This window comes from Pipistrellus kuhlii, unplaced genomic scaffold, assembly GCF_014108245.1.
Source record: "Pipistrellus kuhlii isolate mPipKuh1 unplaced genomic scaffold, mPipKuh1.p scaffold_m20_p_2, whole genome shotgun sequence".
NCBI lineage: Eukaryota > Metazoa > Chordata > Mammalia > Chiroptera > Vespertilionidae > Pipistrellus > Pipistrellus kuhlii.
The window spans coordinates 152,242,439-152,256,873 of NW_023425515.1; the positions used below are offsets into that span (position 1 = coordinate 152,242,439).

The 14,435-nt window shown below is 46.4% G+C and overlaps 1 protein-coding gene across 2 annotated transcripts in view; it reads right to left on the bottom strand.

Annotated features, from left to right (window-relative positions):
- CACHD1 (cache domain containing 1) overlaps positions 1-14,435 on the bottom strand; it is a 233,661-nt gene that overhangs the window by 63,459 nt on the left and 155,767 nt on the right. For both annotated transcript variants that reach the window (XM_036444801.2, XM_045584504.1), the window contains 3 exons: positions 6,532-6,658; positions 3,697-3,841; positions 2,336-2,552 (listed from right to left, as the gene is read on the bottom strand). In XM_036444801.2, the coding sequence (XP_036300694.1) occupies positions 2,336-2,552; positions 3,697-3,841; positions 6,532-6,658 (489 nt within the window). The remainder of the gene's footprint in view (positions 1-2,335; positions 2,553-3,696; positions 3,842-6,531; positions 6,659-14,435) is intronic.

The window sequence follows — 14,435 nt, forward strand, 5'->3', positions numbered from 1 at the left end:
GGTTAGAAAAATTCCAGAGTAGGAATTTGAAACCACATTGGTGGAAACCTAAAACCCACATACTTAAAACACTATGCTATATTGCTCAAGAGCACCTCAAATCATTCATTAATTAACCAGACAATGCTCATTCCTGGAGTAAATACTTCATGCAACTCATTTGGGTCCTTTTCTCCTTCGAACTGCTGGGAGAAGCTTTAGGTGAAGGCTTGTGAAACCTTAGGAACACATTAGTTGGCTGAAAACGGACTCCTCTGAGGGAGGAAGAAAGAAAGAAAAAGAGAGAGAGAGAGAGAGAGAGAGAAAAAGAGAGAGAGACAGAGAGAGAGAGAGAAAGAAAGAATAGTACCATCAAAATTTGTCCCAGTGTGTGATGGTCACTCTACTTGCCATGCTTTTGTTTGCCAACATGAAGAAAAATAAACAAAGTACACGGAAGACATATGCTAGTCATCAAAACAGCTCAAGTGCAGTGCAAAAGATTTGTAAGAAGAGGTTTAATGAGGTCTCTACGCACAGTTTTGAAGCTGGAACAAATGTCAACATCTGAAAATCAAGGGATTTCACATAAAAAAAATCCATATTTCTGGCTTCTTTTGAAACAGAAGATCTGGCAACACAGGGCAGGAATTCCTGCCTGGCAACACAGGCTGGACGGAAGAGCAGCTGCCTTCCTGATGGAGTACGCGCTCTTGGGCTAACTACACCCTGCAAACAACCCTCCTTACCTCACCTTGGGGGCTTGCCGAGTCACAGTCACTTCCTGGCCACTGCTGGGCTGACATTTCTCTCCACTATTTAAACAATATCACCATCGAAACTGGACCTCAACTCTAAAGCTGGTTTGAGGGCTGAAGAATCAAGTAGAAACACTTTCACTGAGGTAGATGGCACCTACAGGTAAATGGCATCCGCCAATTAACCAATCCTCTTGAATACTTCATAGGTCGGCCTTGTCTACTGGCCTTATTGAATTATGGGAAATGTTACACTTGGCCAGCCTGTAATACTGGTCGGTTTCAATGCTGGTTGGCGAATTCTAAGATGAGTCTGATGACTGGCACCCTTGCATAACGATCCCCTCCCATCTTGACTGTGGGCATGACCAGGAATTCACTTCTAACCATTTGACTCTGGCAAAGGTGATAGAGAGACTTTGCAGATGTCATTAAGGTTTTAATGTCAATCGCAAGGGAGAACGATCTGCTTAAACCAAAAGGGATGGTGGGTTTGATTAGTTCCAACAAGACCTTTAAAGCCTTCCCTGAAGTTAGGAGCTGAAGAGGAGATGCTCTCCTGCTAGCCTTGAAGAAGCAAGTGGACATGAGTTCTGCAGTTGCAAGGAAAGTGAGTGTGTCAACGGTTAGAGCTTGGAAGAGGAGGACTCCAAACCTCTGATGAGACCACACACCTGGCTGACAGCTGGATTGCAGTTTTATGCAATCCTAAGAAGAGAACCCAGCGAAGCTGTATCTAGACTCCTGACCCAGGGAAACGGTGAGATAACACAATACACGATGAGATAATAATATACACAAACACAAAACGCATATGCTACCCACCCCCGTTAGTTGCAATCCTTACAGCAGCTTCTTTCTTTCAAGGTCCCACCATATGCCAGGCACTGTGCTTTGCATTTAGCAATGCTGTCTTAGTTTTAATGCAGACCCAACCAAGAGCTTAAAGATATATTCCTCACATTTATCTCAAGGATACATTCATTACAAACCACACACACATACACACCTACAAATAGGCTTTCAAATATAACAGAGATTCCTTTCGGTAGTTTCAAAGTACGTGTCTTATTTCAAAATACCCTTTCCATTACCATGCATCCTAAGTCCACATCTTCTTTAATACTAGGAAATTAAATTAGAGTGCCTTGGTACATTTTGAAGGGCTATGCTCATCGGAATGACAGCTGGTTAGAGGACTGAAGGATTAGGGCAAGAAGTCCTTCGGCCCATTTACCTGCACAGGCGCACAAGCGGTCATTCATTCTAAATCAAAGAGGAGGTCAGGTTGACCATTAGCATTAAAAAGGACATGGGTATTCCCTGGGGAAGTAAATAGGATGTGTCCTTATGAAAGGGGCAGAAAGAGGCTCTGGGAGTGGAGACATTCTGCAGGCTGAGTACTTGGATTGGAAAAGAAGAGAAAAATCTACTAAGAGCCTAGGATTAAATGACATTATGACAACACACAAAAATTTTATCTTGAGTCTGTTTTTAAAAAAATCCCCCCAGGCATGGTTGTGTGATGCATTTATAACATATTCCTATCGCCACTCTTTACCCACTAGTTTATCAGTCCTCTGAGAAAATACACTTACTTGCTTGGAACTTTGTGCTGTTATTTGTGCTCCGAATCAGCTGAAATGCCTTTTGAAATCCTACGGCATGCTGAGTAGGGCTGTCCAGAGATTTGACGCTGCTGACGAAGGTGGACATCTTCCTTTTGGTCTCGCTGGTGGCTGGAGACAGGAACGTCTTGTAGCACTGGTCCAGGGAGCAGGTCCGCACAGTGTCTGCCACAGTCAGCACCGAGATCTGGATGGAAGAAAAAGGAAACCTCTTATCCTACCATGGAAAGGTGTGGGTTGCTGTCTTTTTATTTATTTTTTAAATTCCAGAAGAGCCAGAGGAGTGAGAAGCTTACAGATTCCTGAAAGTTTAAAAACAAATGCCCGAAGGCACACAGCTATCAAGATGGAAAGGAATTAGCTAAGGATTGGTTAGCGGGAGGGACCCTAGAGTTTGGTTTTTGCTCCAAGATGAAGTCAGCAGTATGGTGTTCACATATAATATTAATTTTTTAATTTTTTTTTTTAACGCAAAGAAAAGTCTTAGCCAGTACTAACCATCTTGGTTGTCCAATTGGAGGTGGAAGGGGCCGGGGGGGAGGGGGGGGAGTAAAGATATGGGGGAGGTTTTAAACAAAGACATTAGTGAGTAAAACTTTAGGATATGGAAGTCAAAATGAAGAAGCAGAAACTGCCCACAGGCAACAGACTATCAGTAGCTGCAAACACACCTGTCTCTGAGGTGCCCTAGAGATTGGTAAGCCTCCAGCGGCCTTCCCTCTCCCTTCCCTCCCAAGCAATCTTCAGGTAAAGTCAGCCACCCACCAGCACCCAAGCCCTGGCCTTATTGCTCCTTAACATACCTTCCAGTGTGAAAGTCACAGCTAATTAGAAGTCTTAAGAGGAGGCAGAAAGGAAGTGCAAGGTGCGGCTGGGTGGAGCCGCTTTTACAAGAGGTTTGTAACCTCAGTTGGCGGACGCTTCCTCAAATACTAGAATGAAAACTACATCGCTCTCTTCATCGTAAGGACGAGTTCCAAAAGGTAGATATAGAGACAGTAAAGCAACAAGCAGACTGTCACATTACAGCGGGGAGGGGAGGGAGTTCTGAGGGAGATAAGAAATCAACTGAAGAACTTGTATGCATGCATATAAGTACAACCAATGGGCGAAAAACTCTGGGGAGGGAGGGCATGTATGGGAGGGAGGGCAATAGTAAGATATGTACTCAGATAATAATTTAATAATAGTAATAATAATAATAATAATAATAATAATAATGATAAAAATAATAAAAGGGTTCCAAAACATATGCCATAAGACACAGAGTGCTTTTAAGAAGGTGTTCAAGGTAGATCCGCAGCCAGGCGGGCCCCTGAGATCACGCTCACCTTATCGTGCTCGTCGATGGCGCTGAGGATGACCTGGGCGGCGTCCTTGGCGATCTGGAGCTGGGTGTCGGTGACCGAGGCCCCGTGGTCCAGGATCACTACGATGTGCTTGGACTGCGGCCGGACTGTGGAGACGTAGATCGGTCTGGAAGGAGGAGAAGCTCTCTGCGGTCAATCCTGCTTTAAGTAATAGGCCTCACCCTGAGCCAGCTGTGAGCAGAGGTGCAGTCACGCAGGTGCCTAGGTTTTTCCCCAGAGGGCAGGAGAACGAGAGAGACCAGCCAAGCGGGACAAACTATCCCGGGGCCCTGAAAACAACACTCCGAGCACACAGTGAGGGTCTACAGACCAGGGGCTGGTACTGTGTCTCCCACAGTCCAAAGCAACGGGAAGACGGTTTTAAGAAGCAAACCCTTTGGAAGGCTGGCTTCTCCTCGCACGGCCACCCTCTCCGCTGCTTGTGGTGGTGATGCTGCTCAGGGTTACCCAACGACCTGCTCCAGGAAACGGATGGGGTGGCCGCCTCAAGCGGCAGACACAGCCTCAGAGGGAGAAAGGTCCGCTCGCCTGTCCTCCTCGGCAGATGACCGAGTAGGTCTTTGGGAAAACCCAGGCACCCTATACTCGGTGAGCGTGCTGAGCGACTCCGAATTGCAGGTCTGTTTTCTCTCCCGCAAGACGAAGACCACTGTGAAGAGAGCCCTTCCCTTTTAGGACTGAGGCAGCCCACGCATGTCAGCCCCGAAAAGGCCCCTTATCTACGCACTGAACACCAGGCCGCCAGGGCTGTCGGAGCCTGTGGTAGCCACTCTCCCTGCCAGGTTTTTGTTTGCCAACATTAAGGAAAGGGGAGGGGTGACGCTCCAGAGAAAGGCCGCCCATCAAAGCAGGCTTCTGCCAGAGTGCAGTGCAGGAAGGGGTGTGAGGGGAGGCTTAATGAGGTCTCTATTCACGGTGTTAAAGCTGGAACAAATTAGGGGGAGCTTAAGAAAGCAAATCAGCCTCAGAGAATGCTCTCCTTTATGGACACCCCTAAAAAACACTAGATTGATTTTTTTTCCTCTCTCTCTCTCTCTGGGAAATGGTAGTTGCCAGTTGAGTCACAAAAGCCTGGGAACAAATTGAGAAATGTAGGCAAAGTACCAAAACACCTGGCCAAGTCGACACTCACTGTTCTCAAGCCCGAAGCCCTGCATTCATACTAAGGTACCACTAGTTGATACCATTGAGCCAGTAGGGAAATGGGATTAAAAAAATAAATAAAATCCAGGAGATGTGGCTCCAGAAATGAAAGAGAGAACAGCAAAGAAGAAAATCTAATTCTCCCAACACTGATGACCGTGTTACACATGGGACTTTTTAGGTCCTCCAAGCTAAGTGAATAGATTTTTTTTTTTTTTTTAAAAGGACACAACTTCTTCGTTCCAAGTCAGTTCACATAAATAATAAACAGCATATGTGTTCACACTGTCATAATAAGTTGGTAAAAAATGCTTGAGTGCGATATTTTAGTAGCAACATATTTACGAACAAGATGCACGAAACCTGCCCAGCTGGTGTGGCTTAATGGTTGAGCATTGACCTATGAACCAGGAGGTCACGGTTCGATTCCCAGTCAGGGCACATGCCTGGATTACAGGCTTGATCCCTAGTTTGGGGCATACAAGAAGCAGCCAATCCATGATTCTCTTGCATCATTGATGTTTCTATCTCTCTCTTCCTCTCTCTTTCTCTATGAAACCAATAAAAAAAAAAAAAAAGATGCACAAAACCTTCGAAGTGCAAGGTAATGCTGATTTGGGATAAGGTCCTGCCTGTCCTTTTGAATTATCCCTCACGGGTGATTCATTAAAAGCAGCATGCTGCCTGCTGGCGTGGTTCAGTAACTGAGCATTGACCTATGAACCAAGAGGTCATGGTTCGATTCCCGGGTTGTGGCTCAATCCCCAGTGTGGGGCATGTAAGAGGCAGCTGATCGATGATTGTCTCTCATCATTGATATTTCTATCTCTCTCTCTTTCTCTCCCTTCTTCTCTGAAACCAATAAAAATATATTTTCAAAAAACAGCATGCCATCTAATTTCTCTTCCGAGAAGCACATGAAAATCAAGCGATGGCTCATTTAGACTTGGCAAAGTAGGTGTCTTGTACCAACTGCAGAGGTTCTGGCATCAAACATCTGACACTGCAAAAGAGGAACCATGGGGATTCCCAAGGAAGGAAGGAGTGTTTGCCTCAGGGGCTCTGTAAATTGAGGAGCCTTGTCCTACACGCCATCTCTGTCACTGTCCTTCTGGCTAAGCAGCACAACTTTGAGTCATTATCGCACTAACGACGGATCTTGAACCCAATGTTTCCTAGACAACCTTCACACTTGAGTAGCTGAGATTTGGGTGTACATTTCAAAAGGATGGCCAAGCACCATGTCACGGACAGGAACCGTGAGCATCACAACCTCTGCCCGGAGACATGCTACCACTACGTCTTCCAGGGCTGAGCTGTAGGCAACGTATCGCCGTGTTTGTCTCACCAAAGGTGCCTGAAGCACAGAGCAGCTTGGGTGATGCAAGCAATTTAATTTCTTTAGTAAATAGCTTGTTCTCTTGTGGCATGTGAGACAGTTATAGAAAATGCTTGAGTGCGATATTACCATGTGACCTTCCCTAGCATTTCTATAATCAACCTATGTTCAAAGGCGAAATTGTTTCAGAATAAGTTCAAGTTTCTAAAACCACAGCCTAGAGGCAGAGCCAGGTGTATCCATGAGGAGCTGGTATTTCATGCAGATCATGGTCAGGGTCAGTCATGACAACGTTAGCAAGGAAGTGAACATACCTGCTGCGATGCTCATAGCTGCCCTTACACCGGAACTTGTGGGCCGGGAAGACAGTGAAGATCCCTTCTTCCGAACTGAAATACTGCCACTTGATCCCAGGGTTGGACTTCAGGTTGTCTGCAAGAACTGGGGGGGAAAGGGGGGGGAAATATGAAACATAACCGCTGAGCCCACCGGTGCCCGTGGGCACCACTCCGCAGGCGTCTGCTTTGCATAAAACGCTTCTCATCTGAAGAAACTCCACTATAAAGCTGTACATTTTCTACAAAACATTTTCTTTCTGTCCTTCAAAAACAAACACATAGCCCTATTAGAAAATAAAATGAGCTGAAACCGGTTTGGCTCAGTGGATAGAGCGTCAGCCTGCGGACTGGAAGGTGCCAGGTTCGATTCTGGTCAAGGGCATGTACCTTGGTTGGTGGGCATATCCCCAGTAGGGGGTGTGCAAGAGGCAGCTGATCGATGATTCTTTCTCATTGATGTTTCTAACTCTCTATCCATCTCTCTTCCTCACTGCAAAAAATCAATAAAATATATTAAAAAAAAGAAAATGAAATGAATGTTTCAGTCAAGCGAAGCTATTCCTCTTAACTTTGAATGGTGATACTCTATGTCCGGGATCATTTTTTCCAGCATGAAGGATTCAGTTGTACTAATGCCTCCCCTCACTGGGCTGGTCCCTATTGGGCCAGCATACACTTACTGGCTTGGATACATCCTCTAACGGTAGAAAACAGTGATGTTAATAGGCCTAGTCTCCAGAGGGACTAGATGTGTGACCTTGACCTTGCTCACTCCATAATGAGGGAAACAGCGCCAAGGGTACTTAAAAGGCCAGAGCTATAATCATCCGATGATCGTTTATGGAATGATTCCAACATGCCTGGATGGACGCTCTCCTTGATGTTATCTCGTTTCATCCACACAACAATCCTAGGATCATTATTCCCTCCTTTGGAGTTGAGGATAAAGCAAGTGCAGAGAAGCTGAAGCGATTCGCCTAAGGCTTCATCAGTAAGCCGTGGAGCTGGCGTCCAAGCCTGGGTCTCCAGGCTCCTGTCATCTTTAGCTCGTGCAGGATCGCTTCCTGTCCTGTGTACACTGCATCCCTCTCACTGACTGGCAGCTGGAGTTTGCCTTGTGTGCAATCCTGTCCACAAAGACTTCCTTAACCTCTTTCCTAGACTCAGAGTTCCCTCCTTCCTCTGATGCCTTTTCGCTCTGTTCCACACCAAGTCGGTCACGTATTATACACTTACTTTGTGTAGGGTGCTGCTTTACATGCTGCACAATATATACAGATGACCCCAAAGCAAACCCTGCTGTAATAACACTATACCAAAAGAATCACATACAGGGACACAGAGCAGAAGGCAATGCAATAGAGGAGGAGTCTAAGCAAAGCCAAAAAGAAATTGTGAGATATCTGAGAAAAACACAGAAAAACACGCATGCTCTGAGTGCCACGTGACCAGCCTTTGGTCTGGCTCGGGAGTCGGCAAACTTCTGGCAAGGGCCAGATTGTCAACGATTCTGCCTTTGCAAATCACACGGTCTCTGCTGCAACTCTGCCACTGTCATGTGAAAGCAGCCATGGACATGTGTAAACAGACTGACACTCACCAATATACAGAGACACGTTGGTGTGTGCTAACCAAAGTGTGTTTACAAATGGCGGTGGCAAGCTGTAGTGGCCACAGCCTGCCCAGTGCCCCACACCTCCAGCAGCTACCCTGCCCCACACACATACTAAGGAGCCGTAGCACATTTCATCCTCCTAACAGTCCCAGGAGTAAAAAAATGGCCATCCCAAATCACAGGTAAGGAGCCAGGATCAGAGAGGGTTTGGACCAGCTTGAGGTTTCAGTGGACAAGGAAGGTAGTGATCCAGCACGTGACCACAATGCCCGTCTCCTCTCCACTCTGCCGGGCGACCTTCTCAAGGTCGTCACCTGGACTCGGGTGACCAGGCTTTCTCCTGAGACGGATGGCAGACTGGAGTGTGTGTTTCCAGGGGAGAGATGGTTCCTTCGCCTCATCTCCCGGGGGTCTGAAGGTTCAGTCTTGACTTCATCTTAGCCCTGCTCTCCAGGCAGCCCTGCCAACCCAGCAAGAAAAAGGCGAATGCTGCCTTTGGAAGTCCAGGCAAACTCCATGACCTCACTTAAAAATAACATCTGTAACGATAAACAGGCTGCAACGAGGCTATTAAAAGGGGAGCCACGGAGAGCAAGAACGCTTTAAAAATAAATCACAGTTCCTACAGCGCATGATACATTTAGTCTCCACCACCAAACATCACGCCGGCTCCCTCGCATCACGGCAGCTCGAGAGCTTAGGTATCAGGCGAGGTTCCTCCAATCCTCCCCCTGAGAACTCCTCTGGCATCCGATTAAATTTCACCCGTTATTGGGGACTAGCCGAAGATGATGGATATGATGGTAATGAGGACCCCAGAGCCCAGAGGCAATCTATCATGGTGGTGCGCGCCCCGGGAGGGCCCCTCGCTGACCCAGATGTGCGGTGAGCGAGAGCCCGTTACCCACCGGGCAGCCCAGCGGGGGCTTCTCCATTCACGGGAGTCAGGGAGGTGTTCTGGCCGCTGGGGTCCTGCACACTCACTCTTTCTTCAGAAACACTGGACGGCATCCAAGAACAAGCTGGGCAGGTGCCCAGCCGTCGGCCCAGGATGCACAGCGTTAGGCCTTAAGCTATCCCCGGGCAGGCCCTGTATCTGTCAAAACTGCTCTGCACACCTACCTCAGACAGACGCCGAGGAGGAGGCAGGAGATGGCTTTTTTTCCTCACTGAAGCTTATTCCCGAGACAGAAGTCATCGTGCCCTCTGAATCCCTCCGGTATTTCTCTCTTCCCGTCTTATAGTTCATAGGATTATTGTGAGGGTAACTTTTCGCTTCTCGGTCCCTGGATTCTAAGACCCCTGAGGGCAGGGCCTCTGTCGGAGCCACGTCTGTACCCCCGGGCAGGCCCCCCGTGCTTTCCACATCGAGGCACCCACTCGATGAGGGCTGCGGGGGTGATGCCTGCAGGACCCAGGCGGGGGAGGGGCTGCATGGTACTTTTTCTCAGCTGTTTCCGGATACTGTTGCTGGATCAATTCCAAAAAACTTACTTTCCTCTAATGGCAAATCCAATTAAAAATAGGTTAAATATTGGGAGTACATCCACAGAGAGCAATGATCATTCTAAGTATGTTTAAAAATAATACATACTCCTTTCTCCCCACACCAGCACCAAATCAATAGATACGGAATAGATAGGTAAGGGGAGGGATAAAAAGCCTGCCTGTCTGAAGATTTCATGGGACTGCACATGCCAGAATGTATCAACTGTATATTCTGAACACATACGTTTATTGGCTGTCAATGATACCTCAGTCAGGCTGATGTGATAATAAAATAGGAAAAACTTATTGAGTGTGGCATATATGGTGTACTACCCCTTTCCATAATTCCCCCATGAGTTTATTATACCCATTTTATAGAGGCGGAGCTTGCTCAAAGCCTCCAGGGTGGAGTGATGATGATGTAGGCATGTCTGTCCAAAGCCCTTGCTGTTGCCGGAATACCACAGTGCTTCTACATGTTAATAAATACATGCTGAAATGAGTTAGCAATAATCATTGGATAAAAAGCACACCGAGTACTTCCTGAGAGGCAGAGTAAACATATATAAACATGTTGGTGTTACTCAATCAAAATAACTGGTTGCATTAGCTTGTAAATATACGTATAAGGCAAGTAAGTACAGTTAAGGAGACACGATGAAAAGGAATGATTTCACAACTGAAGTAAGGTATAAGGCTAAAATAACACTTAATCATTTTAAAACAAACTGCCAAATTGCTGAAAGCGGCACCCATCAAGGGGGTCGTCCGATGTCATGGGGTGCGCCTCTGACCCCGCAGGCTGGCTTAACTATTTAATAGAATGCGGCCCAGACACAAGCTACAGCTTGGCAGGCAGAACCAACAGGAGCGACATCTATCGGAGAGCATATTTTAGACAACAGGAGGAGGTTTTACTGAACTGAGAAACTGTCTAGCTGAGATTTCTGAATTATTTTGTCGGCGTCTTTTTCTTTGCCTGTCCATTGGGGCAGCACATAAGTTGTTTGGATGCAGACTAAGTGCTATTCTGCACTTTCTATTGAAATCAGGTAAGTACTTAGGAACTAGAAGGGAGACCTGATAAACAGGAATAGACTGGGAATAAGAAGCCACGGGTGGAAGTCCCATGCCTAACCTTACATTTACTCTCCAGACCGCGTGCAGAAGCATCTTTCAAAAATGGAAACCAAGTCGCACCATGGATTTGCTGAACACCCTTCAGAGATTTCCCACTATGCCACTCCTAGTCCTAAACCCAAACTCGCTAAGGCCCTATGCCACCTGGCCCCTTCCTACTCTCCCACCTCACCTTTCCCCTCACCCCCTCGCTACGCTGCACACATCAGGAGCTATTTCTTTCAGTTTGGCAGATGTGCCCAGCTCTTGGCACAAAGTGATCCTTTTCACTCTCTCTCAGAGAGACCTTCCCTCAGAGCACCCGGTGTTTTCCTTCATAGCAAAAATGGGTCACGTTCATTGTATTTCTGTTTGAAGCTATTTGACTCAGGTCTCTGATGCAGAGGGACTATAAGCTCCAAGGAGGCAAGAGCCAGGTCAGGTCTGTTCCTCACATTCCTGGCCTCCTGGCACGGGCCTGGCTTTCAGGAAGTGCTCCGTCAGTATGTACTGAGTCAGTATGAACTAGTGAATGATGATCTTGGTCAAGGCTTTTCACCTATGTCACCTCTCCCAATTTCCTCATCTGTGAAGTCATGGATTTTGACAAGGTGTTCCCCAAGACCCTTTTTAGAAACCAAAGGAGAAAAGTGTTAAAAGGGCAGAGAATGAAGTCCAATAGGAGGGAGATACACAGGTTTACAACAAGAGAGGAAGAACCAACGTCCAACTGGGTTTAATCAAGTGTACGTCAAAGGAAAAAAAAATAAGTCAGGACTGTGAGACAGTAATAGCGATCCAAGATTAAACAAAATGTCCAAACAGTGCCCAGAAACACTTAGATGAGAATGCTGGAGAAGCTTAACCTTGGCATTTAAAAACTAAAGCGCTGCCTGAGGTGGCACCTTGCTCTTCAAAGGCAAACTCCACCCCTTCCCTCCCCCTCAGAGTAGCCTTCAACAAATGGCCTATTTCTCCCTCTTGCCGTTTCTATGTGGATTCTGGGCAAAGACAAACAATCCTGGCATACCCACTGGCTTACTTCTTTTCAACTACCACACACACACTGCTATCAGAAAGGCAGCTAAAAAGCACGCCTTTCCCCCTTCCAGGTGTTCTTTACAACGCCCATTACTGAGGCTCATATCTGCCTGCACACAGAGTACTGACCTGTCTAACCTACAGGCCCCAGAGTCCATGACCCCAAGTATCTTCCCTCCAATTTCCCCATCTACATCTAACTTGTCCCAAACTCATTGACCTCTTCAGTGAAACCCAAACCAACAATGTTTCCAAACTCTTATCTACCCTCTTTAATGCTTCCATCACCGGGCTGATGAGAAAGGGTTGGGATACAAACCCCTTGTAGCGGGGCTGTGACTATTGTTTTTCTCAACATATTCTCCACCAGGAGGTAGGCACAGGAAGAAAATGCTCTATCATAGAAGGCCTGCTGCCTCCCACCTCAAAGAACTCTGGGCTTTCCAACGCCCAGCCCAACACCACCAAGCAAAACACCCACAGCTATCTGCCTCCCACGGCTGACCGAATACCAAATACAAGAGCTGTCCTAAATACACAAAGTTGCAGACATATAAAAACACTCCGACTTCCCCAACAGACCAGAAATTACATAGCACCTTTCAGTAATATTCTGTGCAACAGCCCTCATTTCGAAGGTGGATAAAATGAATTATAATAACATTCTGAGGACTCCTAATAATTTCTGGCATTATACCTTATCGCATCTTTCCAATTCCTACTCCTTGCTCACATCCGGAGTATTGCTTTACCGTGTTTTCAGGAGAGGCTGTATTTCATGGACCCCCAGATATAGTTTACGCTGCTTCAGAAGTGGCAAACTTATCGAGCATTTAATTATGTACCAAGCACTTTCCTAAGCCTTTTATATGTATTACCTCAGTTAATTTTACAGCAATCCTAAGAGGTAGGTTTTATCTGTTATTCAGGCAGCTAGCGAGAGCCAGAATGTGGAGGTTCATGCAAGAGATAGTACTGTTCCCCTTACAGACTTAAGGCTACTCTGACTCCGAGAGGGAAGTGACTTGAGCTCTGAGCTGAATGAATCTGGAGCATGCAGCACAGTGATTCCTCCAGATTATTCTCGCGAAAGCCCATCACCGAAGTTGCAATACTCTCTCTCTCTTTTTTTTTTTTTTTTTTAAATATATTTTTATTGATTTTTTACAGAGAGGAAGGGAGAGGGATAGAGAGCTAGAAACATCAATGAGAGAGAAACATCGACCAGCTGCCTCCTGCACACCCCCTATCAGGGATGTGCCCACAACCAATGTACATGCCTTTGACCGGAATTGAACCTGGGACCTTTCAGTTCGCAGACCGACGCTCTATCCACTGAGCAAAACTGGTTTTGGCCTCATAGTCTTTATTTCAGTATAATGTTAAGTAGAGGAATCCTCACAGCCCTGGTTCTGTTCCAAGCTTGTCATGTCTGTTCTAGGCTAATTCTGTCACATAAAATAACCAGTCCATTCTGTCCTTCAGCCAGTTGAGACAGCCTGGTCATGGGCTCAGAATGTGAGTAAACGCCTGGGAAAACCCACAGTCAGGTGGGGTCTACTACTGCTCTACCCTCTTCCTTTCTAGCAGGCCATTCCCAAAGGATCCACAGGTCCAGGAGGTCTTCAAACATTCCCGGAAGAAGTAAGAGAGAACAAAAGGATGAAGTTTTCAAGCCTGGCTGACCATCACAATCAGCTTTGAAAAATACAGATTCCCAAGCTTCACCAAGCCAACATCTTGATTCACTTGGAAAGTGTTCTTAACAATGCACTCTGGCTGACTCAGGATCACTCAGGTGGGACAACTGGACCAAGACTTTAACCTTCATCATCCTCTTGCCTTAGTTTCACTGTCTTCGTCATCTAAACACTCAGTGTTCCTAGTTTAAAAAATATTAGCAGCAGCAAGAACAATAAAACCTTTCCTCTCTCCGACCTCTCCCGAAGTTTTCAGTGGCTTTTCTCCTTTTCTTAGCCAAGCAGCTTACAAGAGTGGTGTACACTGATTCTCTACTTCTTCTTTTTTTAAACTGATTTTAAAGAGAGCGAGGGAGAGCGAGGGAGATAGAAACATCGATAAAAAAGAACATTGATCCACTGTCACCTGCATGCCCCATACTGGGCACTGACATGCAACTGCAACTGGGCATGTGCCCTGAATGGAATGGGTGACCTCCTGGTGCATGGATGGATGCTCAACCACTGAGCCACACAGGCCAGGCTGATTCTCCACCTCTTGCCATCCCATCACTTCTCACCTGGTCACTGTGTTTTTTGCCACAGCCTCTCCCCACCGCCCCCTCCACCTCTGGGGGACCTTTAATAGTCTACCCTGGTTTCTCCTTCTTCCAGGCCAGCTACACTTCCACCCTCTCTGCACAAAGCTCTCTTGTCTCTCCTGCTTCAAGTCTATCAGTTGGTTGATTTCAAGCTAAAAACAAGTGAAAACAAAAACCAAATCCCAAACAAAACCTTTAGGCTGATGTATAAAGGCTCATTAAAATCTGGCTTAACACTATCTTCATTTTCTGATCCTTATCCCTTCTTATACAGTGAACCCTGCTATCTGGACTTTTTTTTTTTTACAGATTCTGAAATGGGAAATGTGCTTGCCA